The sequence below is a fragment of the Falco naumanni genome, chromosome 6 (assembly GCF_017639655.2).
Source record: "Falco naumanni isolate bFalNau1 chromosome 6, bFalNau1.pat, whole genome shotgun sequence".
NCBI lineage: Eukaryota > Metazoa > Chordata > Aves > Falconiformes > Falconidae > Falco > Falco naumanni.
Genome location: NC_054059.1, coordinates 46679357 through 46704634, shown reverse-complemented (window position 1 = coordinate 46704634; position 25278 = coordinate 46679357). Strand labels below are relative to the sequence as shown.

The window sequence follows — 25278 nt, the reverse complement described above, 5'->3', positions numbered from 1 at the left end:
AGGACAGAAGAATGGCAAAGACCACTTTGACTCCTCCAATTATTGCAAGATAAAATACTGCCCAATAACATTATAGGGATAGTTGCACATTTTTATAATAACTGTCTTGAGTGTAGCCAAGAATCTCATTAATGATGCTATCTGAAAGAAGGTTACTATGCCACGCTGTCTGCATACTTGAGGGGATTTGCCAAGATTATCCCACAACACCCATCACATCACATTTACTCAGTGACTGCATCTTCACAGCCTTCCAGTCTAAAACTTTAATGTAAGACACTGTACTCGGTAAATGGGCAGTCTTTTAGTTTCCTCCACTAATCCCTGAGGTAAAGGCTCCTTCAATCACCCTTTTTTTTATTCTGACAATGCATTTGTTTTCCTCTAAATGCTTAATTTTGCACCTGCTTTTACTGTGGAGGTATCCTTCCACAAACATTTATGACTTCGTCCTCCTCGGGGTATTTTAATTCTCAGAATTTCTTCTGGAGTGACAGGAGACAACCTGTAAGTGACCTGGACACCCCCAGCCCCAGTCGAGGCTTCCCACTTCCCCTTCACACGAGCAGCCCTGGAGGCTGGCTGCAGCGTTGGACACTAAACGGCCCCAGAACCCGGCTTTAAACTTGCGGTATGGAGGATTTGGCAAGGTCTGGGGCTTGGTTTGTTTTGGGTTTTTTTTTCTTGTCAGGATGAATAAAAACCCCACGCCAGCACTGCCTCCCGCCCCGGCCTGCGGGGAGGCACGGGCAGCAGCCTGACCCGCCCGGCTCCCGCCGAGCCCTCAGCCCGCCCCGCCAGCGCTGGCCCGGCAGAGCGCGCCCGGCCCAGGGCGCCGCCCCGCGGAACGAAGGGAGCCGAACTCCTTCGTCCCTTTCCGCCAGCAAGCACCGATAATTTCCGACTGCGCCCCAAATCGGCGCCGAACCTCTTCGGCAGCTTCCGGAAACCCGGAAGGGAGGCGGGCGAGGGCGTTCGGGTGTCTCCGGCACGGGCAGGGCTGGCGAAGGAAGAGCGCCCGAGCTCCCACCCCGGCCGGGCATGCGGCTGCTATCGCGAGCTCTCCGCGCCGCGCAAGGCTGCCGGGCCGCCGCGCCAATCCCTCGGAGCCGCCGGGCAGCGCCGGGCGGGAGCTGCGCGGCGGTGACATGGCAGCGGCAGCCGCGCCGCGGGCTGAACGCCCGGCCCAGCTTGGCCGACCTGTTCGCCGCCCCCTCCTTACGGCGGCTGCTGGAGGCGCGGGGCGGGGCCGGGGCGGGGCCGGAGCTGGCGGCTCGGATCCAGCAGCTGCGCGACAAGGAGCAGGAGCTGCGCGACACGCAGGAGCTGGCGCGGCAAGGTGCGGGGCGGGGCGGGGCGGCCGCGATTTGCATGTGCCGATGCCATTGGGCGAGCGCCCCCAGGCTGTGGGTGGAGGCGGGCGGTAGCGGGTGCCGGCGCGGTGGCGCGCCGCGGTGGCGGGAGGGCGGCGGACTGGTGGCTGGGGACCTCCCGGGCGGTGTCCCCATGCTGGCCGCTGCCGAAGGCCAGCAGGCCTCCTGAACGGAGGTCAGGGCACGGGTGAGCGGGAAAGGCTTAGCCCTGAGCGTGGGAGCCGCTGGAACTTGAAGGAAGAGCAGCGCGGTACTGTATTTCATATAAAATAAAGACAATTAATCAGGGGTAGAATATTGTTCCTTTTTTATTTTCTTTTTTTAATTATTTTTTCCTTGCTGTCAGAACAGACCAGTCTGCCTGCCTGCATCCGTTTCAGCAGTCACAGTGCTGCTTCGGCGCTGTGGTGGAGCTGGATGGCGTCAGAAGCCACACACCTTCGGTGTTGCCAGATAGTATTTCCTACCCTGAATCAAACTTTTGATAGCAGTTACCTTGTATCAAAATTTTGATAGCAGTTAGAAACCAAAATGCAGAAAAGGAGTACTATAAGATCAGTAAAAGTTCACTAGATCATGAAACGTTCCCTTTAGTAGCTACTACTTTGCTAAATACAGATTAAAGTGCTAACTGCAGTCAGCTTTTCTAACAGAGATGGCAAATACTGTCTAAAAGCACATTTGGGTTCTTTTCTGTTCATTCTTGTCCCACTTCGGATTGAAAAAAGGAGAAATTGTTCCTGTGAACAAACTAGTCATTGACCCAAACTTAACTGAATGAAATGAAATGGAAGATATTTCCTCAGCTTTCAAAACCTGTTAAAAAAAACAGTGTCATCAAAACCAGGCTTAGAACTTCAGCAAAATGAACACAAGGACTTAGTAACTTTGAGAACTTCTGTAGTTCATATGTAAAAATATCTGTACATATTATTTTAAACTGATTTTAGAGGCTATATTATGTTTGCATCTTAAGGTATGCAACTGCTATTAATTTTTGTTATATTATTTTCTTTTTTTGCGTAATAATAGCATTACCAATAGCTGGTTTTACTCTTAACACACCTGTAATTCCTTAATTCTTATCCTTCCTTCTGCTGGCCTTAATGACTAGCCCTTATCAGTCAGTAGTTGTTGTAAAGAAAGGTAGATAGTTGGAGATGATCAAGGTTACATGTTTAAAGAGTTACAATCAACCGTTGGTGCTCTAAGCCAGCTGTAGGTAAAACATGCTTGTTGTTCAAACCAATTTACGCATGATTATCTTTTTAACTTCCTTTTTACAGAAGTGATGGGGGCAGGGTGATAGTAAATCACTAATATTTAACCTAAATTGTGAAGTTTAAAAGTTTCATTTAAAATTGTGCTGGTGACTAAATGCAGTTACAGTGTTGAAAGGATTTGGCTTCATTGTAAGCGTGCATCTCCCGCCTCAGCTGGATGCATTTAAAAGCTTGCTGCACACAGAAAAAAGAAGTCTAGCATCTTTTTCATCTCTTGCTGCTGAATGTGTCCCTGTGCCCACCCCAATTCCACCTTTTTCATCATGTGTACCATTTTCTCCTTTTTTGGCGTAATGTTTTTTTTCTTCTGGGCGAGTGAGCTAAATCAGTGTAGATCAGAGGCTGCTTAAGGTGTTGATTTTTTTTTTTTTTTTTAATTTTATGTGTGTGTAAAGTTTGATACTGACCAGAAAAAAAGGAACATTTTAACATATTGGAACTGCAGTACAGAAAAACAAGTCTTAGTTGTAAAGCATGTGTTGATCAGTCAAGTAACACTTGGAAATTACAAGTTCCTCTTATTATGCAAGACTTCTTCCATACCTTTTTTTTTCATGATGTGTTAGAGGTTTTGCAGCTGTTCTGAAATAAATTTACAGAGATAAAATACTTGAAATTACTGCTATTATCTTCAAATTTTTGTATACAATGATAGGTGTAGTACTCCATTTAATGAAGAGTGTCAGTTGCGGAGCTGCTGTGCTCTCTAAATCCTTAATGTTCATGGCACATTGAAATACAGAAAGTAATTTTAGAATCACAGAATGATCGAAGCAGGAAGGGGCCTCTGGAGTCTTCTTGTATTTCAGATTTTCCCATGTCTCATACCTGAACAATATCAGATAACACTCAATATCTACTGTGCATCTTTGTTCCAGACTGTATTATTAATCTAATTTTCTGACATATCTAGTATTTGGGGGGGGGGGGGCGGGCGGGCGGGCTTGTGTGATGGTTTGTTAGTTGTTTGTGTTTTGGGGGTTTTTTTTGGTAGAGTAAGTTCTTCATGTGGTTATATTTTTGAAGGTTTTCTGAGACTGGCACTGATGTAAGTCTGAGGATTAACCATGCTCAAATATTTCAGATGAGAGTGAAGATTTCCAGAAACTTGCAGAAAGGGAAATTGCCTCCTGTGAAGAAGAGATAGCTGAACTGAAACACCAGGTTAGATCCCTTTAAAAGCCCCTATTTCCTTCCCATTCTTAAATTTACAAATTCAGATTGTCCTTTTATCAAAATAAGATGTATATGATAAAACTTCTCTTCTCTTCCTCTCCCTCCCAATTGTAGTCCTCAACTGTCTGTTATCTAAGGAAAATGGAAAATGCAGGTGGTATAGACACAGCCTGCAAGGCCTGCTTGTACCTGAAATTGTTTGAATCAGTACATCTTTATGAGTAGGTTTGTCTTGTTTGGGTGTACCCTCATGGATGTCCAGCTTTTTACCTACTGGAAACATTAAATTTGTATAGTATCACACACACCAGTGGTTTTTCGGGGAAAAAAAATAAATTAGCTTAATACTATGTAACTACTTCAGACTGTTACCTTGTGTAGATTCCACATTTTATGTTGCTTTTATGTTACTTTTCTATGTTACTTTTTGGTCTATGTACATTTTATGTTACTTAACAGGAAAATAATGATCTTTACATAGACACACTGTTACATATTCTTAATGTTACTGGTGAAGTAGAAGCTGGTATAGTCGCATTGTTTATTCCTCCCACAAGAATACAACAGTCACTTTATATTTTTGTCAATACTTAGAACTTTTCCAAAAAAGGAAGTAGTCTGTGGAGGGAAGCATCACCAAATGCTAAAGAGGGTGATTGAGAAGCATTTGCAAATCATCCTGAGTTTTGATCCAGCCTGCAAAATTGTGATACAGTTGGTTCGGTTGTAGTGTACCTTTCTTCTGCAGATCAGTATAAGGCTGGCTCTCTCTTTTTAAATAAATAAATGAATAATACAGCTGGATTGTTGTTGAAGGACTGTCCTCCTGAACATCTATACCTTCTTAGCGCTGCAACTGAGACCAGGTTAAAAGGGAATCTGATGGGAAGGGAGGTGCTCAGCTGTCTTGCAAGAACCAGCCTGTATCCTGTGGTATCCAACCATCGCAGTGCTCCTGATGCGTGAAAACTTCTGAGAAGTTTCATAGGTCTTGAGAGAGACCTTTGTAGCTCCTGCAACTGTGAGCAGACCCAGGGAGCCTTCCTGCAGCGGAACATCCCCCCCACCTCCTCCTGACTGCTGTTGCTTCACTGCAAGAGGCATGAGAAGCCTGTCCTCAGGGCAGCCAAGGAGTTAGTGCAGGAGAACGCAACCTAGATTGATTACGGAGGACTTGCTTGGCATTTTATACTATCTCAGCTGGGGACAGCAGTGTCGGAGGGAAGTCTTAGCGAGCTGTTTTTGTATTCACAGATACTGTTGCTTTTGATTCCTTCAGAAGAAACAGACAAGAGTGATCTTGTCATGGAAGTAACCGCTGGAGTTGGAGGGCAGGAAGCCATGCTGTTCACCTCGGAGATATTTGATATGTATCAACGATACGCTGCCTATAAAAAGTGGAAATTTGAAATATTAGAATACTTTCCCAGTGAAATAGGTCAGTAATGAAAATACTTCATCTTTGTAACTTTTTAAGTTAACACACTTATTCATATGACACTTGAATTTCCTGACTACAGGAAGCTAATTTGCACTAACTTAATTTTAGAAGTGGAAGATTGCTTGAATGTCTGAGTACAATTTCCCTTAGCTTTTGTGTTTGAGAATGAAATTCCATTTCAGTAGTATTATTAAAATACTAAAGTCATTAAGCAATAATACTTGTCTTTCAGTAGTTTCAAAAAGTAGAAATGAAACTAAGTGTTTGGCAGAAGAGAATTTAGAAAGTGATGAAGATATGTTGTTTTAGCTTTATTTATTACCAATACAGACTACATAGACTTCTCACTTGTATATGCTGTTAGACTTAGTTACTTAGTGTTTCTAGTGTTTATAGATCAGTTTGGCAGGTTGAAAGTCTGTTTATAATTATGAATCCTTTGGTGGAGAGGGATCAGTATAATTCAAACTATTCTTGAAGTTTAATCTCAAACATCTTGAATTTGTCTGAAATAACGTCATCTGAGGATTTATGTAAAGAAATGAGATGTTTGGATATAGCTCATCTGTAACAGCTAATGGATGAGCAAAGTGGGGGAATTGTTGAGACATTGAGGGGAGAGATAAGAGATCTAATTATTTCTAAGTCTTCAACTAAAATGTCACAGGTAATCAGTTTAACAGCTTAATGCCTGTTTCTCCTTTCTTCCCTCTTCCTTATCCTCCCTTCCTGTCTGAGCAGTCCTACCTTTTTTTCTTTTTTTTTTTTTTTTTTTGGTGTTAATTGTCTGGTTTGGTGTCCTTTCACTTAAACTGGTGAAGACTTTGCTTTTTACAACTGGGAGTTTTTTGCCTAGTTAATGTGTTAAGTCAGTTCTCATGAGCCTGAGGGCTAGCATAAGATAAGCAGAAGATGGGACTGAATGCAAGGAGTGGAAAAACTGGATCTTCTGGTGATGATGAGCTGTGAAGTCGGTTCACTGCATCTCATAGAACACTGTCTCTGCAAAGATGAAGACTGGTAGGTTTACACAACAAACTGAGGCAGTAACACATGTTAGTTAATTTTAGGTGAATCCAGTTTACTGTGTAAGTTGTTTCACAAGGATCAGGCTGCTGTCTCTGTGTTGCTGCTGACTTCTTTGCACTGGCCCTCATGGTGATCCCTCTTCACAGAGTCTCATCACCAAGCCAATCCAACTGAAAAACAGTGTGCACACACACCCCGCTCCCCAATTAGTTTTCAGGTAATCCAGCACAAGAGAAGAGAAGAAACGCTCGTGGAGGTGGTGGAGGCAGGAGCATGTGGCTACCAACGGTGCAGTGAGAAAACCAGGACCTCCTTCCAGCAGCAAGGGGTTCAGTCAGCATAAGCCAGTGGTGAAACTGCAGTCCAAAACATGGCCAGCCAGTGGCAGGGATTTTAGGTTTTGATGGACAGATTGCGTCACATTTCTCAGCAGGCTAGACTTGCTAAGTCTGTGTCTGTTAATGGATCTGCAGGTTTACTGTTACCCGTGCTGCTGTGAGTAAAGCTAGCACATTTTGCTTGCTTACGTATTGCCGTAGAGGTAACGTGTTACTATAGTTGGTACGAATCAGTAGGTGCGCACTTGTGCAGCTTGCTACTTCTAGTTCAGCTGGGTTGTGAAAATTTGCCTGTATTCATACTTTCTTCAGCATTTTTTTTCTTTTTGAGTGAAACTTGAAGAAGAAATGAGAAAAACTGGGATGTTAGGATATGTAATCTGTCAGAAAACTGATCTTTTTTCAGTCAACACATAATTGCAGAGGAATTTGTAGCAAGCTTTAAGAAATGTGAAGCATCTTCTAACACTACTTCTGTTTACTTATGCCTTATTTTGTACTCAGTGATATTTTTGAGTATTATCAAGTATACCCTTTCTGTGTCAACTGTGCAGAAATTCACAAAAAATAAATATCCACAGCTCTCCTAATTGAGCTTTTCATGTCAGTGAGCTACTTTTCCCTTCTAATGAGGGTTTCTCTGTGCCCTAAGACCCTTCTTGCATAACTACAGTTTTTGATTCACTGTTCTATATTGAGGGATTAAAACAAGGTTAAAAAATTGAACGCCATGGAAGAAATACAGTTGGACATCACAAACTGGGGAGTTGAAAATCTAGGTACAGGGTTGATTTGTTGTCTGTATTCATACCTCAAAAAAAGGGGGCCCATGTCTGCACCTTCAGGATATGGAGATACAATTTAGCTTTCTATGGATTTTGCTTGTACTTCTGTGTTCTTAAAATCTTTAATAGAATTTGATTTTTAGAAGTGTTATATCTGTAAAATGTTCTAAAAACTTTCTTTAGAGTTCTTAGCAGGTGTCTTAGCAGGTGTTCAAGTTGATGAACATGAACTCAGGTTTTCACAGTATCAGAATCTCCTTCTAGAGTGACTGTTGTGGATTCAATTAGTAAATATACATTTTTTTAATTCAATGACACTGGAATTCACTATTGTCTGTTACCTAGATTTGTTACTATTTATAAACTTTTTTTTATGGTCAAGAGGCCGTTTGTCAAGTAAATTATTTGCACAGTTCAAGTGAAGGTAGGAGCAAGAAGAAGCTTCATGTACAATGCAGGTTGTTGCTGAAAGAGGAAAGTCATATTTATCCCCATTCATGACCAGGCAAACACTTTGCCAGGAGCTGAACCAGTTCAGCCTTCAAAGCCGACAGAAATTACTGGGTTTTTTAAAATAAATGGGATCAACATGGTGCAGGCTAGATGGGTGTAAACAGAATGGGGGAAGCATCTGGGTTGTCTTTATTTTATATACCAGGGGATGGGGGGAGTTGCCCTTTCCATTGAGATAAAGACTTAGATGGGGTAAACCCCAGCAGTCACAGACAATTTCACCTTCAGAGCACAGTTTCACAGTCAGCTTCAACCAGGGCTGTCCCACCTTCCAGCCAGCTGCCAGCCATATGGTCTTTCTTTCTCAGCTCCAGTAATTTTGAGGTCATAGTGCTAATTGGATTAGTCCACTGATTTGGGTTAAAAATTCTGTTATTGGATAGTCTTAAGTCAGGTCTGACTCAGCTTGCAGTCCTGTGATTGAAGAGAAAGGGAGTTGTGCTTGGCTACACTTTTGGTCAAAGCTCAGTCCTTGGACAAGGAGCCCACACCCTCAGAGGCACTGTCTGCAATGCCTTAGATGGGAAACTGAGTTAATACATTAATTTAGTATACATCTACCTGTATTTTCTCTTTGAAACTGCTAGGTTTTCAATAGCTATTTATTTTAAACTCTTTTGTCTTGCTGAGGGCTTGCCTGTGCACTGAAATGAGTGTTTAGGAAGTTAGGTTGTAAATTTAGAGAAAAATAAAGGCAGCCGTAGCCTTTGTCAGCCTCTTGTAGTGTATTTTCTGATCTTACTTGTATGACCAGGTTGGATGGGGCTTTGAGCAACCTGGTCTAGTGGAAGGTGTCCCTGCCCACAGCAGGAGGATTGGAACAGGAGGATCTTTAAGGTCCTTTCCAACCCAGACCATTCTGTGATTCTATGACCACCTATCAAAACTGAGTAGCTAGAAATCATTTGGGAGGTAGGGATGCTATGCCACCTAAAGGCATGTTTAAACCCTTAGGTTCAAAGTGTCTGTGCTGTGCTGAGTAAGAATGGAGTTAAGGATGCTTGCTGATGACACTAGCCCGTTGCATCCCATCCGCACTCTGTTTTTGTGGACTGCATGAGCAAAAAGCAAGGTCCTACATTAAAACATCAAACTCCCTCCTTTCAGAGAGCTCCAGAATTTGGCTGAAGTCTGAATGTTAGCATGTGTGAATAAAGTGAATATTAAACAAAGCTGCAATTAAGAATTGGTTTCAGTCCACTCTTAACTGGCTTTATTGACCTACCCTAAGGGATGCCACTGTAAAAACAGCACATTCAAGATTTAGCGCGCACATTAAAGCACAAACCCACATGTCATTATTTATGCACGGCCTCACCCTGTAGTGGCAGGCAGAGACAGATACGGGACTTTGTCTCAATCTGGCTATAAGATGCCACATAAAGAAAGAGCACAAACTCGCACCCTTGTTTTGCGCACATCAGCTTTCAGGATAGAGAGGGACATTTTATTTGAATAGGATCAAGCACATAGTAAAAGCTAACTACATTTGACAGGCCCATGACATGTCTGCCAGGGTAAGGTGTGTGTTGACATTTCATTGGATTTGGCTGTATTTCATATTAACCTGTGTTGGTAATACCCAATTTGAAGCAGTATGACCTAAATACTTATCTTCTGAACCAGTGTCTTGGTCATCTCTTGTTAAGCACTGTGGTGCCACTAGCACGCTGTTATCACTACAAACTTAAGCTCTCCTGAACATGTCACAGATGTGGCCTCAACTCACACAGATGGACTGTGCCTGTGGTATTTATAGTAATGCCAGAAGAGGGAGAAAAGACAGAACATTACCTTTTGCAGTGAACTGCTGATCATGTAATTAATATTTGTCATCGGTACTGTAACCTTGTGGACATTCATGTTATTTTTACTCCTGATGTAGCCTGGCTTCTTCCTCATGTGCAGAGGTTGCTTATGATTTTTTTAGTAGTTGCTTTTATCCGCAAAGGAGTGAATGAGTTTTATTACTCAAATACATAAATTATTTTAGGTTATATAAGATTCTTTTAGAGTAAAGAACGAATCTTTTGTTCATTTGAATAGTGTTTGCATAGCAGTAGAAAGATTTCACACTCCCTGTTAGAATGAACCTTACTGATCTAAACTGAAGATTTTGAGAGAGATTCTTATTTGTTAATCTATATGCTTTATGGTCAGATTTATTCTAAACAGAATGGATTTATCTTATGGAATTGATAATAGATAATGTAAATTAAAACAGTGAAGCACTAGGTGTGTTGAACAGTGCATTTGAATCAAAGTGGTACAGATGTGTACAAATAGGAGAAAAAAATTAAAAGTCAGAAGGACAAAACTGAGATGAAAGACAAAGGAAGAAGCAGTTTAGGCTATTTTCTGCAAAGGTGACTATAAAAGGAAATACATTTTACTAAACTTGAGGGAATGTTAAATTTCTGTAGAATAAAAACATTTGTAAACCTTCTCAGTAGAGGTGAAAATCCCACCCTTCATTCTGGCTAATGTTTTTTTTCCTGCTGTGTAGGCCATTTTCAGATTCTACATTGTCTTCATTTTCCTTTTTTCAAAAGCTGCTGTCTTGTTTTTGTGGTTGATTTCCTTAGTCTAGAGATAGCTAAAACTATTTCTGTGAAGTATGTGCCTCTTCCTTGCTGTGGTTTCATGTTGCAAGACTTCAACAGCAATACTCTTTCAAGACCACCTATGTCCTCTTTAATCGTTCCCTTGGCACACCACCCACTGTGCTGACAATGGCATCAGGGAACTGAGCAGAATTAGAATCCAAAACAGGTGAAAAATCACATTCATTTATAGCGTCATCACTTCTCTGATCCTTCAAATAGTTGTACTGGCGTGGCCAAAGGCTTTGCACACTAACAAACAAGGAAAAGCAAAAATGCCATGAACTAGTATTGCAACAAACTGTCATGAAACCATGATGGTATTGGACTTTACTTCCAAGTTCCAAGCTGTTCAATGCTAGTTTTTAGCACGTTGCTGTCAAGTGTTTTGCTGGATGTATTGGTAAGAGGGGCAGAAGCTGGAGTTCTGCTCACTCCAAGGGAGCAAAAGATCAAAATGAAAGAGCGAAGATAAGACCTGGGTAGGATGCATAGAGAACAAGGGGCAAAAATAACACACATCCTTTAGTTAAAGAGTTGGGGTTTTCCCCATTGAATGATAAGGTTCTAAACTAACAAAAAAACCTGATGTAATTTCTGAATGTGGTTTTCAAAATCTGATCTTTATGTAAACTTATTTTTGTACTAGAGTTCTACTGTTGTTTATGATCGTATGTGTACATGTATGTACGTGGCTCATAGACGATCTTTATATGTATATAAAAATTAAATCTATAAAAAAGAATTTGACAGTTTTTCTTACAGGTTTACAACTATTTTTCTTCTCTGTTTAAGGTGGCCTAAGACATGCAGTTGCCAGTATAGCTGGTCTTGAGGCTTACAAGTACATGAAATTTGAAGGAGGGGTGCACCGTGTCCAGCGGGTACCAAAGACAGAAAAGCAAGGGCGCATTCACACCAGCACAATGACTGTTGCAATATTACCCCAACCCACCGAGGTAATATTTTTATCTTTTAGTATAACAGTCTTTACCATGAGCAATGTTTTTACATGCCGTATTGCTGATACTTGAGAAATATCAAGAGATATTTCTGTCTCTCTTGTTATTCTCTCTTAATGACTTTTTTATTATTATTATTAGTAGTAGTTTTAAACTAAGTCACATTGTTTATTTTTGTCTAGGGGGGTGAAATAAAGACTTTCTGGATTTCCTCATAATCGTAATCTGAAGAAAGTCACTGGCAGTTTACTTCACTAGAACTTGAAAATTCACTCAGACTGTTTTGCATGTTTTGTGGAAAACTTTACCTTTGTTACAAAGTAACAAAAGACTGAAATAGTTTACAGAGCCCGTAGAGATTTCTTTTAACACCTCTGCTTCCCCATTTTTGTAGTGTTCTCACTTTCCCCTTCCCAACTGTAGGGGTGATAATTCATTCTTGACCTATTTGCTGGGTTACAAACAACTGGTTAAGAATTAAAGCTTTGTTTTGATCTTTGTATTGTGTTGACCTAGCAAATCGCAAAAGGTGTTACTCATTCCTGTTCTGTCCCAAAATTGTCTTGCTCCTTTCTCCCAGAGACCATCTATCCATTCCAGCAAAAGAAACGTGTTCCATTTTATCTAAAAAACACTTCTTCAAGCTCAAATACAGTTTGACTGTCAGAAGAGGGTGCAGAGCTTTCAGAGGAGGAGGGAGATTAGTGCTAAGGGATGGTTACACCTTAAAATACTATTTGTCTGATTTCCTGGCTTCCATGATGTTGCATTCCAGTCTGGCTAGAAGGATTTGTTAATATGTTTGTAAGTGGATGTGAGCTGCCGCTCATAAACAAAGCTTGATCTTGCCTGTATATACCTTGTAAAGTAAACCAACTGTGCATATTTGACATCTGTCTAGAAAGAAACAACTTAAACGTGTTATTTTATTTTTTTTCTTCTTTCTGTCTCCCATGACAGACAAGGCTGGAAATTAATCCAAAAGACCTACGGATAGAAACAAAGCGAGCTAGTGGAGCTGGAGGCCAGCATGTCAATACCACAGACAGTGCTGTACGGATAGTTCATATTCCAACAGGTGCTTCATTTTTTTCCTTAGTACAACATCTACATTGCAAAACTGCTGTCAGAATTTCTTTTGGAAGTGTGGTTTTATTTTCAAACCTAGACAACAGTAGAGCAGAGTTTTTGTAGAGTTTTTTTCACTGTGTGTGTAGTACTCTAAATGCACCATCTTGTGCCCACTCCAGTTTGTAATAGTGAGGACTACTGGCTTCAGTAGGCAAGCTATTCATTGTGCCATTAAGCATGATACTCTAAAAACATCCAAATCAATTTATATGAAAAAGTTATATTTAAGCTTTCAAATAATGGAAAAGAAATTGAAAAACAGAATAGGTTAAAATCCGATGATGTGTCTTTTCATGACTAGTCTCCGAAAGAGAGATTGCTCTGTTTGCTTATTAAAATGTTGCTTTTAATTGCAGAGTCTACTCAGGATGCCAGCTTCCATTTGTCTGCTGGCTCCTTTCCCACAGATTACAAAAATAATTAGGAGGCCCATCCCCAGGGCTCAGGTTAGGAAACGTGGGAAGGATAAGATACACCCTCAAATGCTACCTGATTTTAGCTGTCATCTCTTTTTTTTTTTTTTTTTTTTATTGCCATTCCTAAGCTTTTTACTTCCCTTTGAGCAATCCACAACAGCTGCCTTGACTTTCATTGCTTTTTAACTTTTCCTCTTCTCTACCACAAACATTAGTCAGGCTTTACAGCCTCAGGATAATCCCAAATGCTCTTTATCTTCAGGTATCCAGATTTTTGCCACCCATTTCTTCATAGTTATTAAAGCATGAATCCATTCTGCACTTGTGACATCACCTCAGTAAAGCAGAAGGTAAACAGTGGAGAGGATAGTGATATGGTGACAAAAAGGTCCTACAGATCCAAAAAGTTTTGGATTGCCTACATGTTTGGAAAGAAATCCCACAAACTAAAACCAGCAAATGATCTGAGTTTTCGCTAAAGGCAGTTATGTTTGTTAGAGAAATGTCAAAATGTATTACAAATTTTTTTGTGGTTATGCACTAGACATGGTAAATGGGGGGGTTTATAACTCACCTTATCTCCTGACTTCTTGTTCCACCTTTCCCTTCTTCATTCCTCCTGATCTCTCTTTCTTTACAATTGTCCTGTTACTTCTTCTATTTCTCTCATCCTAAGTCTTTTTATAAACCTTCATTGTGATCCAAAAACTTGTTTTTAAACAAGTCTTTTATAAAGTAATACTACATAATCTTATAAAAGCATACTGTATTCTTACCATTACTTAAAATAAATCCAAACAACAGCATAGCTTGTGCTGTCCTCTTCCTATATTTCTCAACCCTACTCCTTTCTTAGGCTGTTCACTTCTTATCACACTTAACTTGAGCTGCATGTTCTGGGAGGAGAAACCACACCTTTTTATTAAGAAAATAGTGGCCACTTTTGTATATTCTGATCATATTCTATATACTCACTATCTCATGTAGTATACTGCTCCTTACATCCTAAATTTCCTGAAACTGTGGTCAAAAATTACAAGCATTAAAAGCGTCTTTTGTAAGTCAGATTACACGACATAGCTTTTACTTCATTATCCACCTGTTGTCCAATGTATCAAATTAAATTTCTTATCTTATGGCTTAAAACACTTGTACAACTCAGACTGCACTTCTCTCCCCAAATATATCAGTAGATATTAATAAGCCTGGATTTTCATGTTCCCAGCCTAAAATTTGTATTGAAGAAAGAAACATCTTATTGTAACTTAATAAAAATCTAGCAACTGCAAAGCTCTCTTAGTGTGTGTTACTGTTAAGTGTTAAATGTCATGATATTTTTGGCAGGGATAATGTCTGAATGTCAGCAAGAAAGATCTCAAATTAGAAACAAAGAGAAGGCTATGCAAATGCTATGTGCCAAGCTATACAAGGCCAAACTGGAAGAAGAAACCAAAAAGAGAAACAATGTTCGAAAGATTCAAGTAAGATTCACTTAGTAAAAATATAATTATGTATGGGCTTGGGGCAACTCCTGTACCGAACTGCAAATAGTAAATGGCCATACAGAGGAACAAGAGCCCAGGAAGAACTTACGCAATGCAAAAAAATTACATTCTACTTCAGCAATAAAGGTCGTATATTAGCCAGACTCAAAATTTCAGTAGTGTGTACACTCTAGAGATGTAGTGAAACAATCTGGATTACAACACGAAGAACTGGAATAGTATTAGAAAAAGATACAGTAAAATTGTGCTTTTACATGTTTGAGAATGATTACTGCAACAACTGCAACTACTGAACTGGTCCGAGTACTATGTAATTATAACAAATTTTGCATAATTGTGCGAGGCAGAAGAAGCTTTTGCTTTACATGCTTAATCAGTATGTCACCCTTTTTATAAAAAGACAATGTTGGTAAACTAATTCTTTTTGTTCGATAGATTGGGACTAAAGGAAGATCAGAGAAGATCAGAACATACAACTTTCCACAGGACCGGGTTACTGACCACAGGATTAGCAGATCAGTGCATCATATTGAGTGTTTCATGCTAGGGGAAGAAATGCTAGATGAAATGATACAAACTTTGAGTGAATATGATGATTATGAATCTTTAATGGAAATTATTTCAGAAAATGAAAAAAAGCATCTTTCCTGAACAATGCTTTTTTTCAGCCCATTACAGAAGATGTAGACACTTGTCTGCAAAGGAGCTTCTTGGAGCAACACCCAGAAAATGCAACTGCTTTTCAGATCATGAAAGACACCACAGCTTGTTTCCTCGTGACTGATAAACAGTGTTCTCACTTGCCAAGTGAGATGGGCTTGATGTAGCAGTCCACTTAAATAGTAAATTGGACTGGGTCAGAAGTAACTGCAATTTTTAACTTTCTCCACTGAGAAGATAAAGATACACCACTATTGAAAGGTATGCATTAAAAAATGAGCTATTTCTAGTCACGGTTTTCATTTAAACAGTAGTTTAAACATCACTACAGTGTCAAATAGCATAATTGAGAGAACAAAAAAGTCGTATTTTGTTTGAGTGATTGGAAGCAAGTGATAAATAAATGACCCCATTGCTAATCTGCATATTTGTTTATCACTAATACATGGCATGTGGGAGGGCTTCAAAGTGTATCTCCTTTATGTTTGCATGGCCTTCTGGCCCTTATTAATAAACACAAAAAGTTGTTTAGGAACATCCCTTGTTCAAAAAAAAAAAAAAAAGCTGTGGAAGTCAAGGGACGAGTTATATGAATTGTTTCTGAAACGGATGTTTCTGTTCCTGAGTCAAAAGTGCAAAGAATTGTTACAATATTGTTTGGCTGATATTTCAGTCTCCATTTGGCTTCGGTTTCTCCTTTATGTTTTTAATTGTCTCTCCAGTTTATTGACTTTCTGAATGTTATGTGTTATATATGTGGTCCTTGTCTATTTATTTAACAACATCTTAAAACATTTGATCTGTGAAAGCAAAGTAAGACTTTTGCCTTTTTAATCTACTGACACATGTGCACATGTTTATATCTGTGGGTAAAGACAACTTTTAACCTTTATTTTAGACTACATTTTACAGTCCCAAATGCATAAAGCAACAGAAAACCTGCTGTTCCCATGCCACATTATCCCATTATGCATTGTACGTATGCATGTGTGTATACACACACAGAATGTATTTGAAATATAAATACCAGTAAATAAGAAAATTGGAACCTAAGGAAAAATGTTACCATGAATATAGGGGTGGTTTACTTTTAGATATCTAATTAAAATTAGTGTAAGAAATTAAAATAGAAACAAAGTAGGTTTGCTGCGCATAGCTTGTAGAAATGTATTATTTAACTATCCTACATAAGAATTAACTGATTTTTATCAGTTCGTTATCATCTTTTATTACATTTGAGACTGCAATTTGAACCAGCTTTGTTTTTTAAGATTGTGACTGCATGGTAACTATGATTAAGTTCAAAATCTTTTAATTAAAGTTGCATACATTAACTTCAGATGTAGGTGTGCCTGTATGCATAAGGCGCAACAAGATACATATATCGTGTTGGTAAGCGTGAGACATAGATCTAGATTTACTAGCAGATTCACAACTCTGAACTGGCACGTAAGAAAGTAAAAATTAACGTTGAAGCATTTTGTGCGTGAAATAATTGGATATTGATGGGATTAGAAACAAGGACTGAAGTCCTTATTCCTGCCCGGTCAGTCTATAAAGGGAAGAGTACAGAGCACTTGTGACAGTCTTCTTGATGTCGTTTAAAGGCAGGCTAGCTGGTGCCGAGGGACGGATGGAGGCTGCAATGCCTTCTCTCCAGCTTCAGCTTCATACTCCTCCAGACCAATAAGGGCCAGGTCAGGGCACCGGGCTCCTGTAGGAAACGTGTGTGAGCGCCGGGGTCACTGTCGCCTTGGTCCTTCCCTGCCGTCCCAGCCAGTGGCCCGGCTGCCTGGCCGGCAGCCTCCCGGCTGCCCCGCGGGCGCTGGCTGCCGTGTGGCCCCGCAAGCGGCCGGGCGCCGATCGGCGGGCGGGAGGCGGGGAGGGCCTGGCTGCCCTGCGCCGTGCCTCCTCAGCCTGCCGCGGCCGGCGTCGCGGCGTGAGAGCTTGGAGCCCCTCTCCTGCTCCGTGCCGAGGGGGCGCGGCCGGGCAGGGCCGCGGGAGGCTGTAGCGCCAGCAGCGGCGGGTCCCCGGCGCCGGTGCGCGGCCTGCCTGCCCCCCAGCGCCGCCACTCCCAGCTCTGCCAGCTAGCGACAGCCCTGATTACGCTTTAAAATCAGCCGTTCTTCCGCGGGGGGAGCCGCGCTGTGAGATCCACCGCCCGGCGAAGCCGCCCCGCGGGCCCCGGGCGCGTGCGGGCGGCGGGGCGGTCCCGGCTGCGGCCGCAGGTGCCGGTGAGCGGGGCAGCGCGTGCCACCCCGCGGCGCGTTCGCCGGGGGCGGGAAAGGGCCCCCCACGAGCCCCGGCTCCCGCGCTCCGCCCACCGCGAGGCGCGCGCACCACCTCCCCGCCACTCGCCTGGCTCCTTGCCGGCTTAGGAGGGAAAATGTGAGCCGGGCCGGCCCCGCCCCCGGCGCCTCGGATTGGCCCCCGCCTTCTGCCCGTCTCCCATTGGTCGCGCCGCCTCCGCCGGCGGCGTCCGATTGGCCGGCGCGGTTTTGGATACCAAATTCAAAGTTTTTAAAAGTACCCGGCGAGGGCGGCCGCGCACTCAGTAGCCGCGGCGGCGCAGCTCTGCAGGTGAGCGCGGGACGGCGGGCGTGCTCCGCGGGGATGGCCGGACCCGGCGGCGGGGAGAGCTCCGCGCGGATGGCCGGACCCGGTGGCGGGGAGAGCTCCGCGGGAATGGCCGGACCCGGCGGCGGGGAGAGCTCCGTGGGGATGGCCGGACCCAGTGGCGGGGGCTGCTGGTGTACTTGGTGGCGGGACTGGCGGCGCTGCGAGGGGCGGCGGGTGGTCCGGGAACGGCGCTCCCCAGTGGCTGCCCGCCCCGCCGCCCTCCCCAGCCTTACCCCCTAGCTATCCCGCCGTTGGGACAGGGTGGGATGGGATGGGACGAGGCGGGACGGCGGCGCATGGGCGGCTACGGAGCGCTCCGGTCCCGCCACCGAGCTGCGCATGGGGCCGGGCCGGGGTGGGTGGCGAGCGCAGCGCAGCTCCCGCCGGCGGGCAGGGGCGGGCGGGGAGGTCCCGCGCCGCGCTGGCTCCCGCCCGCCGGGCCACGCCGCCGTTGGGGGGCATCACCCCGGCGCGCTCCTGCCTGCCCCGCCGCCACCATCTTAGGGGGAATCCTCCAACGCAGGGAAAGCGGAGACCCCCGAGGACGCAGGGTGCGGTTCGCGGGGCCCGGCGGAGCCGGGAGCCGGGCTACCTGCCGCCGACCCGAGCCATCTTTAGAGCTGGGCGGGAGCAGCCTGACAGAGCTGCGGGGGCCCGCGGCTGAGCCCGCTCCGCCGGGGGGTCGGGGCCGGCCCTGGCGCCCCGAAGCACGACAGGCACATGTCCCTGTTCTGCAGGGTTTCAGCCCAAAAGCTCTGCTGGCTCGCGGCGCGCGGGTTGGGGGGAAGGGGAGGAGGGGGCTTAGCGAGGGCTTGCTTCTCCCCCAGCTCACACTGTACAAAGCCATAAGCGTATTTGCCCCTTTCTTCCACCAAAGGTAGATACGAAGAAGGGACTTTTCCTCTGAAACGTTCGCGAAACGCGGGTTTTAAATACTTGTTTCCAAGACTGCTGGAAGTGTTTAAATCCCTTCAAATTCCTGTTCAAATGGTGGAGCTTATTTTTGCTACAGATTGCAAGGCACGCTGAAAATTATTTTCCCCTTAGATTTAGCAGGACAGAGATGGCTTCCTTCTCCCCGTCAGCCCTTGCCCATCCCCCTGCAACTGCTAATATAGATAGCACCACGCTTCGGGGGGAGGGGAAAGAAACAGGGCAAGAAAAGCTCAATTTCCCTATACTCTCTATCGACCTCCCGCCCTCTTAAAATAATGCTTGTAAATAACCTTTATTTCACTTCCACTGCTGTTCAAGGGTCGCTGCTTCCCACTGTAGCTGGCGCATGCATGTGAGCAGTCAGGCCCTTCTTGTGCCCCCGAGCTGCCTCCTCTTGCAAAAAAAAGCCAGATGCCAAGTGGCACCAGCAACATTGCCTCTGGCCTTGGATGCAAACTTCAGGCTGCTCTGGCCTGGCTATACCCCTGCATGGGCCAGCTGTCACTCACGGACCCTCTGCCATGTCCCTTGCAGGGACTGCAAGTGTCCTGAGTATCATGCGTTTCCAGTACGAGGTGTGTCTAAGAGCAGACTATACTGGTTGAATGGCAAAGTGAATCACCCAATCAGTTTTCTCACCCTCCCAGTTATATGCAGCATAAAGCTCTAATTTTGAGAAAATCTTAACTAGATTTAGCAAGTGGCTGTTCAGATCCTTAGTTCTGCTAGTTGTCTGTGTTTCAGACACCAGAGCGTGAGTTAGATAAAAGCTTAAAATTTGTAACATGGGAGGAAGGCATGATCATCTTGGTAAGAAAAAGAATTTGTGATGTAGTTTATGCTGGGTTGTAATACTGCCCTTATTGTTTCTTGCAGGATACAAAGTAGCGATATTAAACCTTAACCACTCTTTTAAAATGAAATGTGATTTTGATTGTACGTCTGTTTGCACTGGATTTGCACCATTGAAATCTGCAGAAAAAACAAGATTGGAAGAATCCTGCCCCTCCAATTATGAGGAAGGCTTTTGTCAAAGCTGGGACGAAGAGCCCCAGCAGATATTCCTCAGTGACTCACACCATGTGGCCACCAGAAACCTAGATCTTGAAGATGAAGGAAGACCTGTACACAACAAAGAAAACAAACAAGTAATCCAGAGGCTTGATGAAGGCATCTATGAAACGGAGGCACTGGAAAACAGTAAATTTAATGAGGACAGTGGTTATTCTTCTATGTTAAGTAATCAATACACTGATGCAATAGAACATGAGGATAGCATACCTTTGGCTGGGAATCTCTGTGGCACACCAAAGCATTGTCTCACGAAGAACCAAAACCAAGCACAGTTTTCAAAGAAGACTTTGTTGCCAGTAATCCATTATGAAGAAATGATTTGCTCAACTTTGAAAAAAAGTGGTAAAAGGAATCTCAAGTCTTGGGCTGTAGTAGACAGAATTGTTTTTAGGGGAAACGTTGAACTTTGTAACTTAATCGGAAAGAAAATGGGATTAGATAAAATAGACTTTCTTGCTGAACTCTTCAAAAAGAACCTGAAGCATATATTAGCAAACATTTTAAAGCATCTTGGAGAGATGGATTTAATAAAGTAAGTATATTGATCTCAATGTGTTTCCTTGGGAAAGAAAACAACCTAATCAGATGACTTAAGAATCTTTTAGATGTGAGGGTTGTGAAATTTACAGAATGGGTAGTATTATGTATTGTAGTAATATGTATATACATTAAAACATGAACTGTCAATGTAAGCCACAATATACGTGGAGAATGTATCTTTTCCCTAGAAGGCTGATTAAAGACCGAAACTGTGACCATATCCCATCTTCTACTTGAACGGAAATGATTACATAGTTATTCCCACTATTAAAGAAAAGGTTTTATCCATTCCTCAGAGGTAACTGATACGTTTCTCTTGTCATTGCAGTTTTGCCAAAGTCAGTACAACATGGCGGAAGATTCTGCAAGAAGATAAATGGAGTTTAGAAATTTATAATAGAGCCATGGAAAACCTTTCTGTAAGTTTATGTGCTTGTTATCTATTTGAAGCCTAAACCAGCAGTGCCTTTCTGCTATTTTAGGACTCCTCCCAACCTTAAGAGATCACAGAATTGCTTCTTAGGTTGAAGATATTGTCACTGGACAATGACACAGGACAATGAAGACATGTCCTGTTAGCATGCCCTGTCTCAAGTGTTGCTAGTCACTTCACTGTCCTTGGAGCCCAAGGAAGATTGACCGAGAATGTTACTCGGAGAGATGCAGATGTTCTTAGGAGCTCCCACATGTCCTGTGTTAGGAGGAGGGCAAGAAGGAGAGGGTCAGTTCCAGCACTGCCCACTGGGCAAGCGGTGGAGGCTCTCAGCAGAGGCTAGCTGACTTCAGCATCTCCACTGATCCAGAAGGGAGATGGGCTGAGAGAAACCTTTCAGCTGACTCTGCAACACAGCTTCTCTGCATACGCTTTCTAGCAACAGTCTCTGAAGTGCAACATGCTGGCTACATAAAAACAAAAAGCTTTTTGTACTGTGAGCTATTCCTAATGCCTGCTTGTCCTGTGAAATAAAAAAAAATACAAGATCCAACCACATTAGCATTGCACCTTACCAAGGCAGGACTCTTAAAATGCTAGGGGTGTTTTTCTTCTCTGAAAGATGGAAAGACACTGAAACAAGGCTTAGGACTTGCCACAGAATAAGGTAGTCAATTAGTTCAAATTTTGGATAGTGTTTTATGGTGCTAGCCTGTTGGGGTGAAACAGTTGGACACCACAGTACTTCACCCCATAAAGTCTGATTTCCTCCCTGCCATTATATGCCTTTTTTTAATCTGAACTGCAAATGTAGAAAATTGGTAGCAGGAGTTTACTACTTGGAAGGAAAACTTCAAGCACCCTTGTTCACTGTGAAAAATTAGAAATATTACTTTATGCTTTAAAACATTGCAGTGACTAGGTTACATGCTCTGCCTAAATAATTACGATGTCTTAATATAAAAGTATGTTGCATTATGTAATAGAAGATGGTTGAATTTGATGGTCTGAACTAGGGGTCTGTTCTACACATTGGTAACAGTAGTGACTGAGAAAGCTAAGGTAAAATTAGTAGTATCCTACTTGGTAAGATACTTTATTGTTGGAAACCTAGCCAGGAGGAAGGATCAAAAATAAGTTGTTGGATTCTATTTAACAAGTCTGTGTCAACATGTATCTTCTCAAATTTTATTCTTGTTTTTCTTTTCATTAGAATGGCACCAAGGCATCAGAGCAGGCTGCAACAAGGGAGTATGTTCTCTACCGAACAGCTTTATCTTCCATTCAGAAAGCAGCCCCACCAAACAACTTGACTAAAAAGGGCACCAGATCCAAAGCATCTAAGAATCACAGCAGGCTCATGGAGTTTTCAGAGGTAAATGGTTTCCATTCATCTTTAATTTCTCACATCTTGTCTGGCACACAATCAGCTTGTAAAGCGTATTTCTTCTGCAAGTAGTCTTTCCAATTTGAAGTGCTTGTAACTCTTACTAGTACAGCTGCCAGATTTTGCTTATTGAGCCTATTTTAAGCCAACGTCAGAAATTAGGTGGAGAATATTGATACACTGAGACATTCATTGTCTTTTTCTCCCTCCTCCTCAAGTGTCTAGGAACCCTCAAAATTGTTTAGTGATTATTTTTTTTAGCTTAAATTTCGGATTGGATCAGACGTGAACAAGTTTAGTCATTTCTTCTCAATTTCCATGGGCTTACAATGAATCGCATGTTTTTCAGATGAGCAGTCCCACAAAACCTGTTAATTGTGCTTCAACACTGAGCAATTACAAAGAAACAAAAAGCCAAAGACAGCATCGTTCTTATTTTTAAAAAAATTGAACAAATTAATATTTCTCCTGTTCATTCTATGTTTTGTTTTGGCTTTTTCTCCAACTAATATTAAAATAGCTTTTTTTAACTACATATTCATAGTGTATCACACATTTGGAGTTCTCAACAGCTGCCAACAGCCTAAGTTTCCCTTCACCTTGTTATTTTTCTTAAACTTTTTTTCCCCCTACATATAGGAGCAGGTCTACATTGCAAGTGTCTTATAAGACTTAAAGCACTTATTGAAAGTCATTATTTGTTAATAAACAACAAATTTTCCTAACTAAAAAAAGTTTTTATACTCAAGCTCAAAAGTCTTATTCTGCAAATTGGTGCAGTAAGAGAAGAAGATATAATCACACTGGAAAGTATGATCAAATTGCTTTAATACTACTATATGGTACTTTGTAGCATTAGGAATCTGAAAGTTCAACTGAAGTGGCAGTTACATTTTTATCCTTGATAAACATATATGTCTGTACACAGACATTTGGATTATAAAAACATTTTGCTTTTAACAATTTAGTTATGTAAGGTGTTATACAGGTCTATAGTTTTTCTGATGCTAAATGATTTTGAATGGTGGTTCTGGTTTTGTGTCAAAAATCGATCCATTGGAGACATGTAGGAATTGCTTCTATTTGGTGTCTCAAGCGGAGTGCCCCACAGCTGAGATTTCTGAACACGTTGCTCAATTTTTAAGAATGTTAATGATTTAAACAGAATTCAGGTTTATTTTCTGTTTTAAAACTGAAGTTACTTAAATCACCGTCATAAGTTTGGAGGATTTAGAAGGGCAGGTTTTCTTACTGCTTTGCATTTAACCTGCCTGTCCTTTAAATTTAAAATTGAAAGAATTTTAAATTGGCTACTTCTATTCCAGTCCAAAGTACATGCAGTTGTAAACTGATTATTCCTGTTCAATCTCCATTAGAATTTAATACAACCAAGATTAAGCTAAGTTTGTAGTTTATTTCTCTAGAGTAGGAGAAGTTATATGTGTTGTGGCACTTTGATAACATCAGGCAATGTTTGGGGTGTGTATTTACCCTTCACTTACGATTTTCTCTATATGCTTTTTCCAATAGGTTGCCAAGACCTTGAGAAACACTGAAAGCCTTAAAGTCTGCCATCGCTGTGGCTCACCTGCAAAGTATGACTCCTATCTACAAAGAGCAATGTGCAATCGTGAAAGCTGTGGCTTTGACTTTTGCACAAGGTGCCTGTGCAGCTACCACAGCTCCAGTGTCTGTATGAGCGGCAAATCGGTGAAACCCAGGTCTAAGCTAGAGCCACTTCCTGGGACTAAGAAAAGCAAACAGAATCTACAGCGATTGTGATCCATCTATCCCAGTACAGATTGTCAGATGTCCCATAAAAGTTATTTTAGGATATGAAGTTATCCATAAAGAAAATCAAACAAGAAAATGCTTTTTGCTATTATATTTGAAAAAAAAAAGGTTAATTTTATTATTCCTGTCTACTATTTGGTCATGTTGAAATTCCTAGGAATAATCAGAAATACCTATTTTTAAAGACTTACTAATCTATACATGTAAAAGAAAATTCTAATATTTTATATATTGTCCTGACAATTTGTCTATTGTGTTCCAGTCTTCACAACACCCTACAACAATATTGAACGAAACAAAAACTTTGGCAGGTAGCATTCCGTGTGTAACCCTAGCAATTCTTAAATGCCAGAAGGGGCAAGTGTAAACTGTGTTTTATTGAAATGTTTGCTCTTGTTCAAAAGGCTTTTAAAGACATCTGTAGCAAGAATGTCAAGTGAGATGAGTGAAGTCCCTTTTAACATGAAATTGAGGAGTCTAGATTTTATGATTTTTCTCAAAGCTTTGCTTAATTTTTAAATGTGAAAGCTCCTAATACCGTTTTCTCTAATGGCTTGCCTTATGTGAATCTGAAATTGTTGCTCTTCCTTCATTCCTTCATTCAGAAACTGCACGTTTTTCTTGAACTGAGGTTGTACCCTTTCCAACTTAAAAAGTACTGTATCTTTACTATTCTGCTAGAAAAATTCTTTGCCAGTTTTTTCCAAATCATGAGATAATTTTTAATATTTGTATATATTTGTAAATACTACTATAAATATTATTTGTGTTTGTAAATGTGAAAATAAATTACTGTATTCAGTAACTTGGTTGGAAAATATGTACCTTCTATTTATCATCTTAAAACATTACTTTTCAGACTCATTTGTCAAGTTTTCTAGTATGTGCTTCTTAAAAATGTTGTTTTAACAAAGACCAAATCTCCTGGGTTTGTGTAAAAGGCACTGAATCTATTCTTATGCCGTGTTACTGCAGTTTATCCAAAGACTCTTGGCAATAATTGCTGATAGTTTCTGAACAAACATTCTATGGAAATTTGTCTATTAGCTGAATTTATGCTGCTGTTGCAGAAGCAGCTCACTGTCATTAAAGTCTTTGTGTTTCCACAGCAAAGAAAGGCATGCTTTCGAGAAAAGGACTGATTGTTTTCTTGGAAATGTCTGGGATTTGGATGTGTTTCCTGTTAGTAAATAGACAACAGGCTGGGAAGGCAGCATTGTAGGCCCTGTTCCTTGAACTGGGCTGTCAGTACTGCATGGCAACTTTTTCTGCACTTGTTA

The 25278-nt window shown here is 41.9% G+C and overlaps 2 protein-coding genes across 4 annotated transcripts; both read left to right on the top strand.

Annotated features, from left to right (window-relative positions):
- Nucleotides 1-897: 897 nt before the first annotated feature.
- Nucleotides 898-15640, top strand: MTRF1L (mitochondrial translation release factor 1 like). 2 transcript variants are annotated; one of them, XM_040599066.1, is made up of 7 exons: nt 898-1339; nt 3741-3820; nt 5087-5270; nt 11337-11500; nt 12464-12581; nt 14395-14531; nt 14991-15640. In XM_040599066.1, exons 1-7 carry the CDS (start codon nt 1042-1044, stop codon nt 15204-15206), a joined length of 1197 nt encoding a protein of 398 aa, XP_040455000.1. In that variant the 5' UTR covers nt 898-1041; the 3' UTR covers nt 15207-15640. The 2 variants fall into 2 exon arrangements, with proteins under 2 accessions (XP_040455000.1, XP_040455001.1); XM_040599067.1 differs by lacking the exon at nt 898-1339 and adding an exon at nt 1482-1623.
- Nucleotides 15641-17734: 2094 nt separating this feature from the next.
- FBXO5 (F-box protein 5) lies at nt 17735-24471 on the top strand. 2 transcript variants are annotated; one of them, XM_040599177.1, is made up of 5 exons: nt 17735-17795; nt 19647-20376; nt 20713-20803; nt 22031-22192; nt 23735-24471. In XM_040599177.1, exons 2-5 carry the CDS (start codon nt 19688-19690, stop codon nt 23984-23986), a joined length of 1194 nt encoding a protein of 397 aa, XP_040455111.1. In that variant the 5' UTR covers nt 17735-17795; nt 19647-19687; the 3' UTR covers nt 23987-24471. The 2 variants fall into 2 exon arrangements, with proteins under 2 accessions (XP_040455111.1, XP_040455110.1); XM_040599176.1 differs by lacking the exon at nt 17735-17795 and adding an exon at nt 18671-19051.
- The last annotated feature ends 807 nt before the right edge of the window (nt 24472-25278 follow it).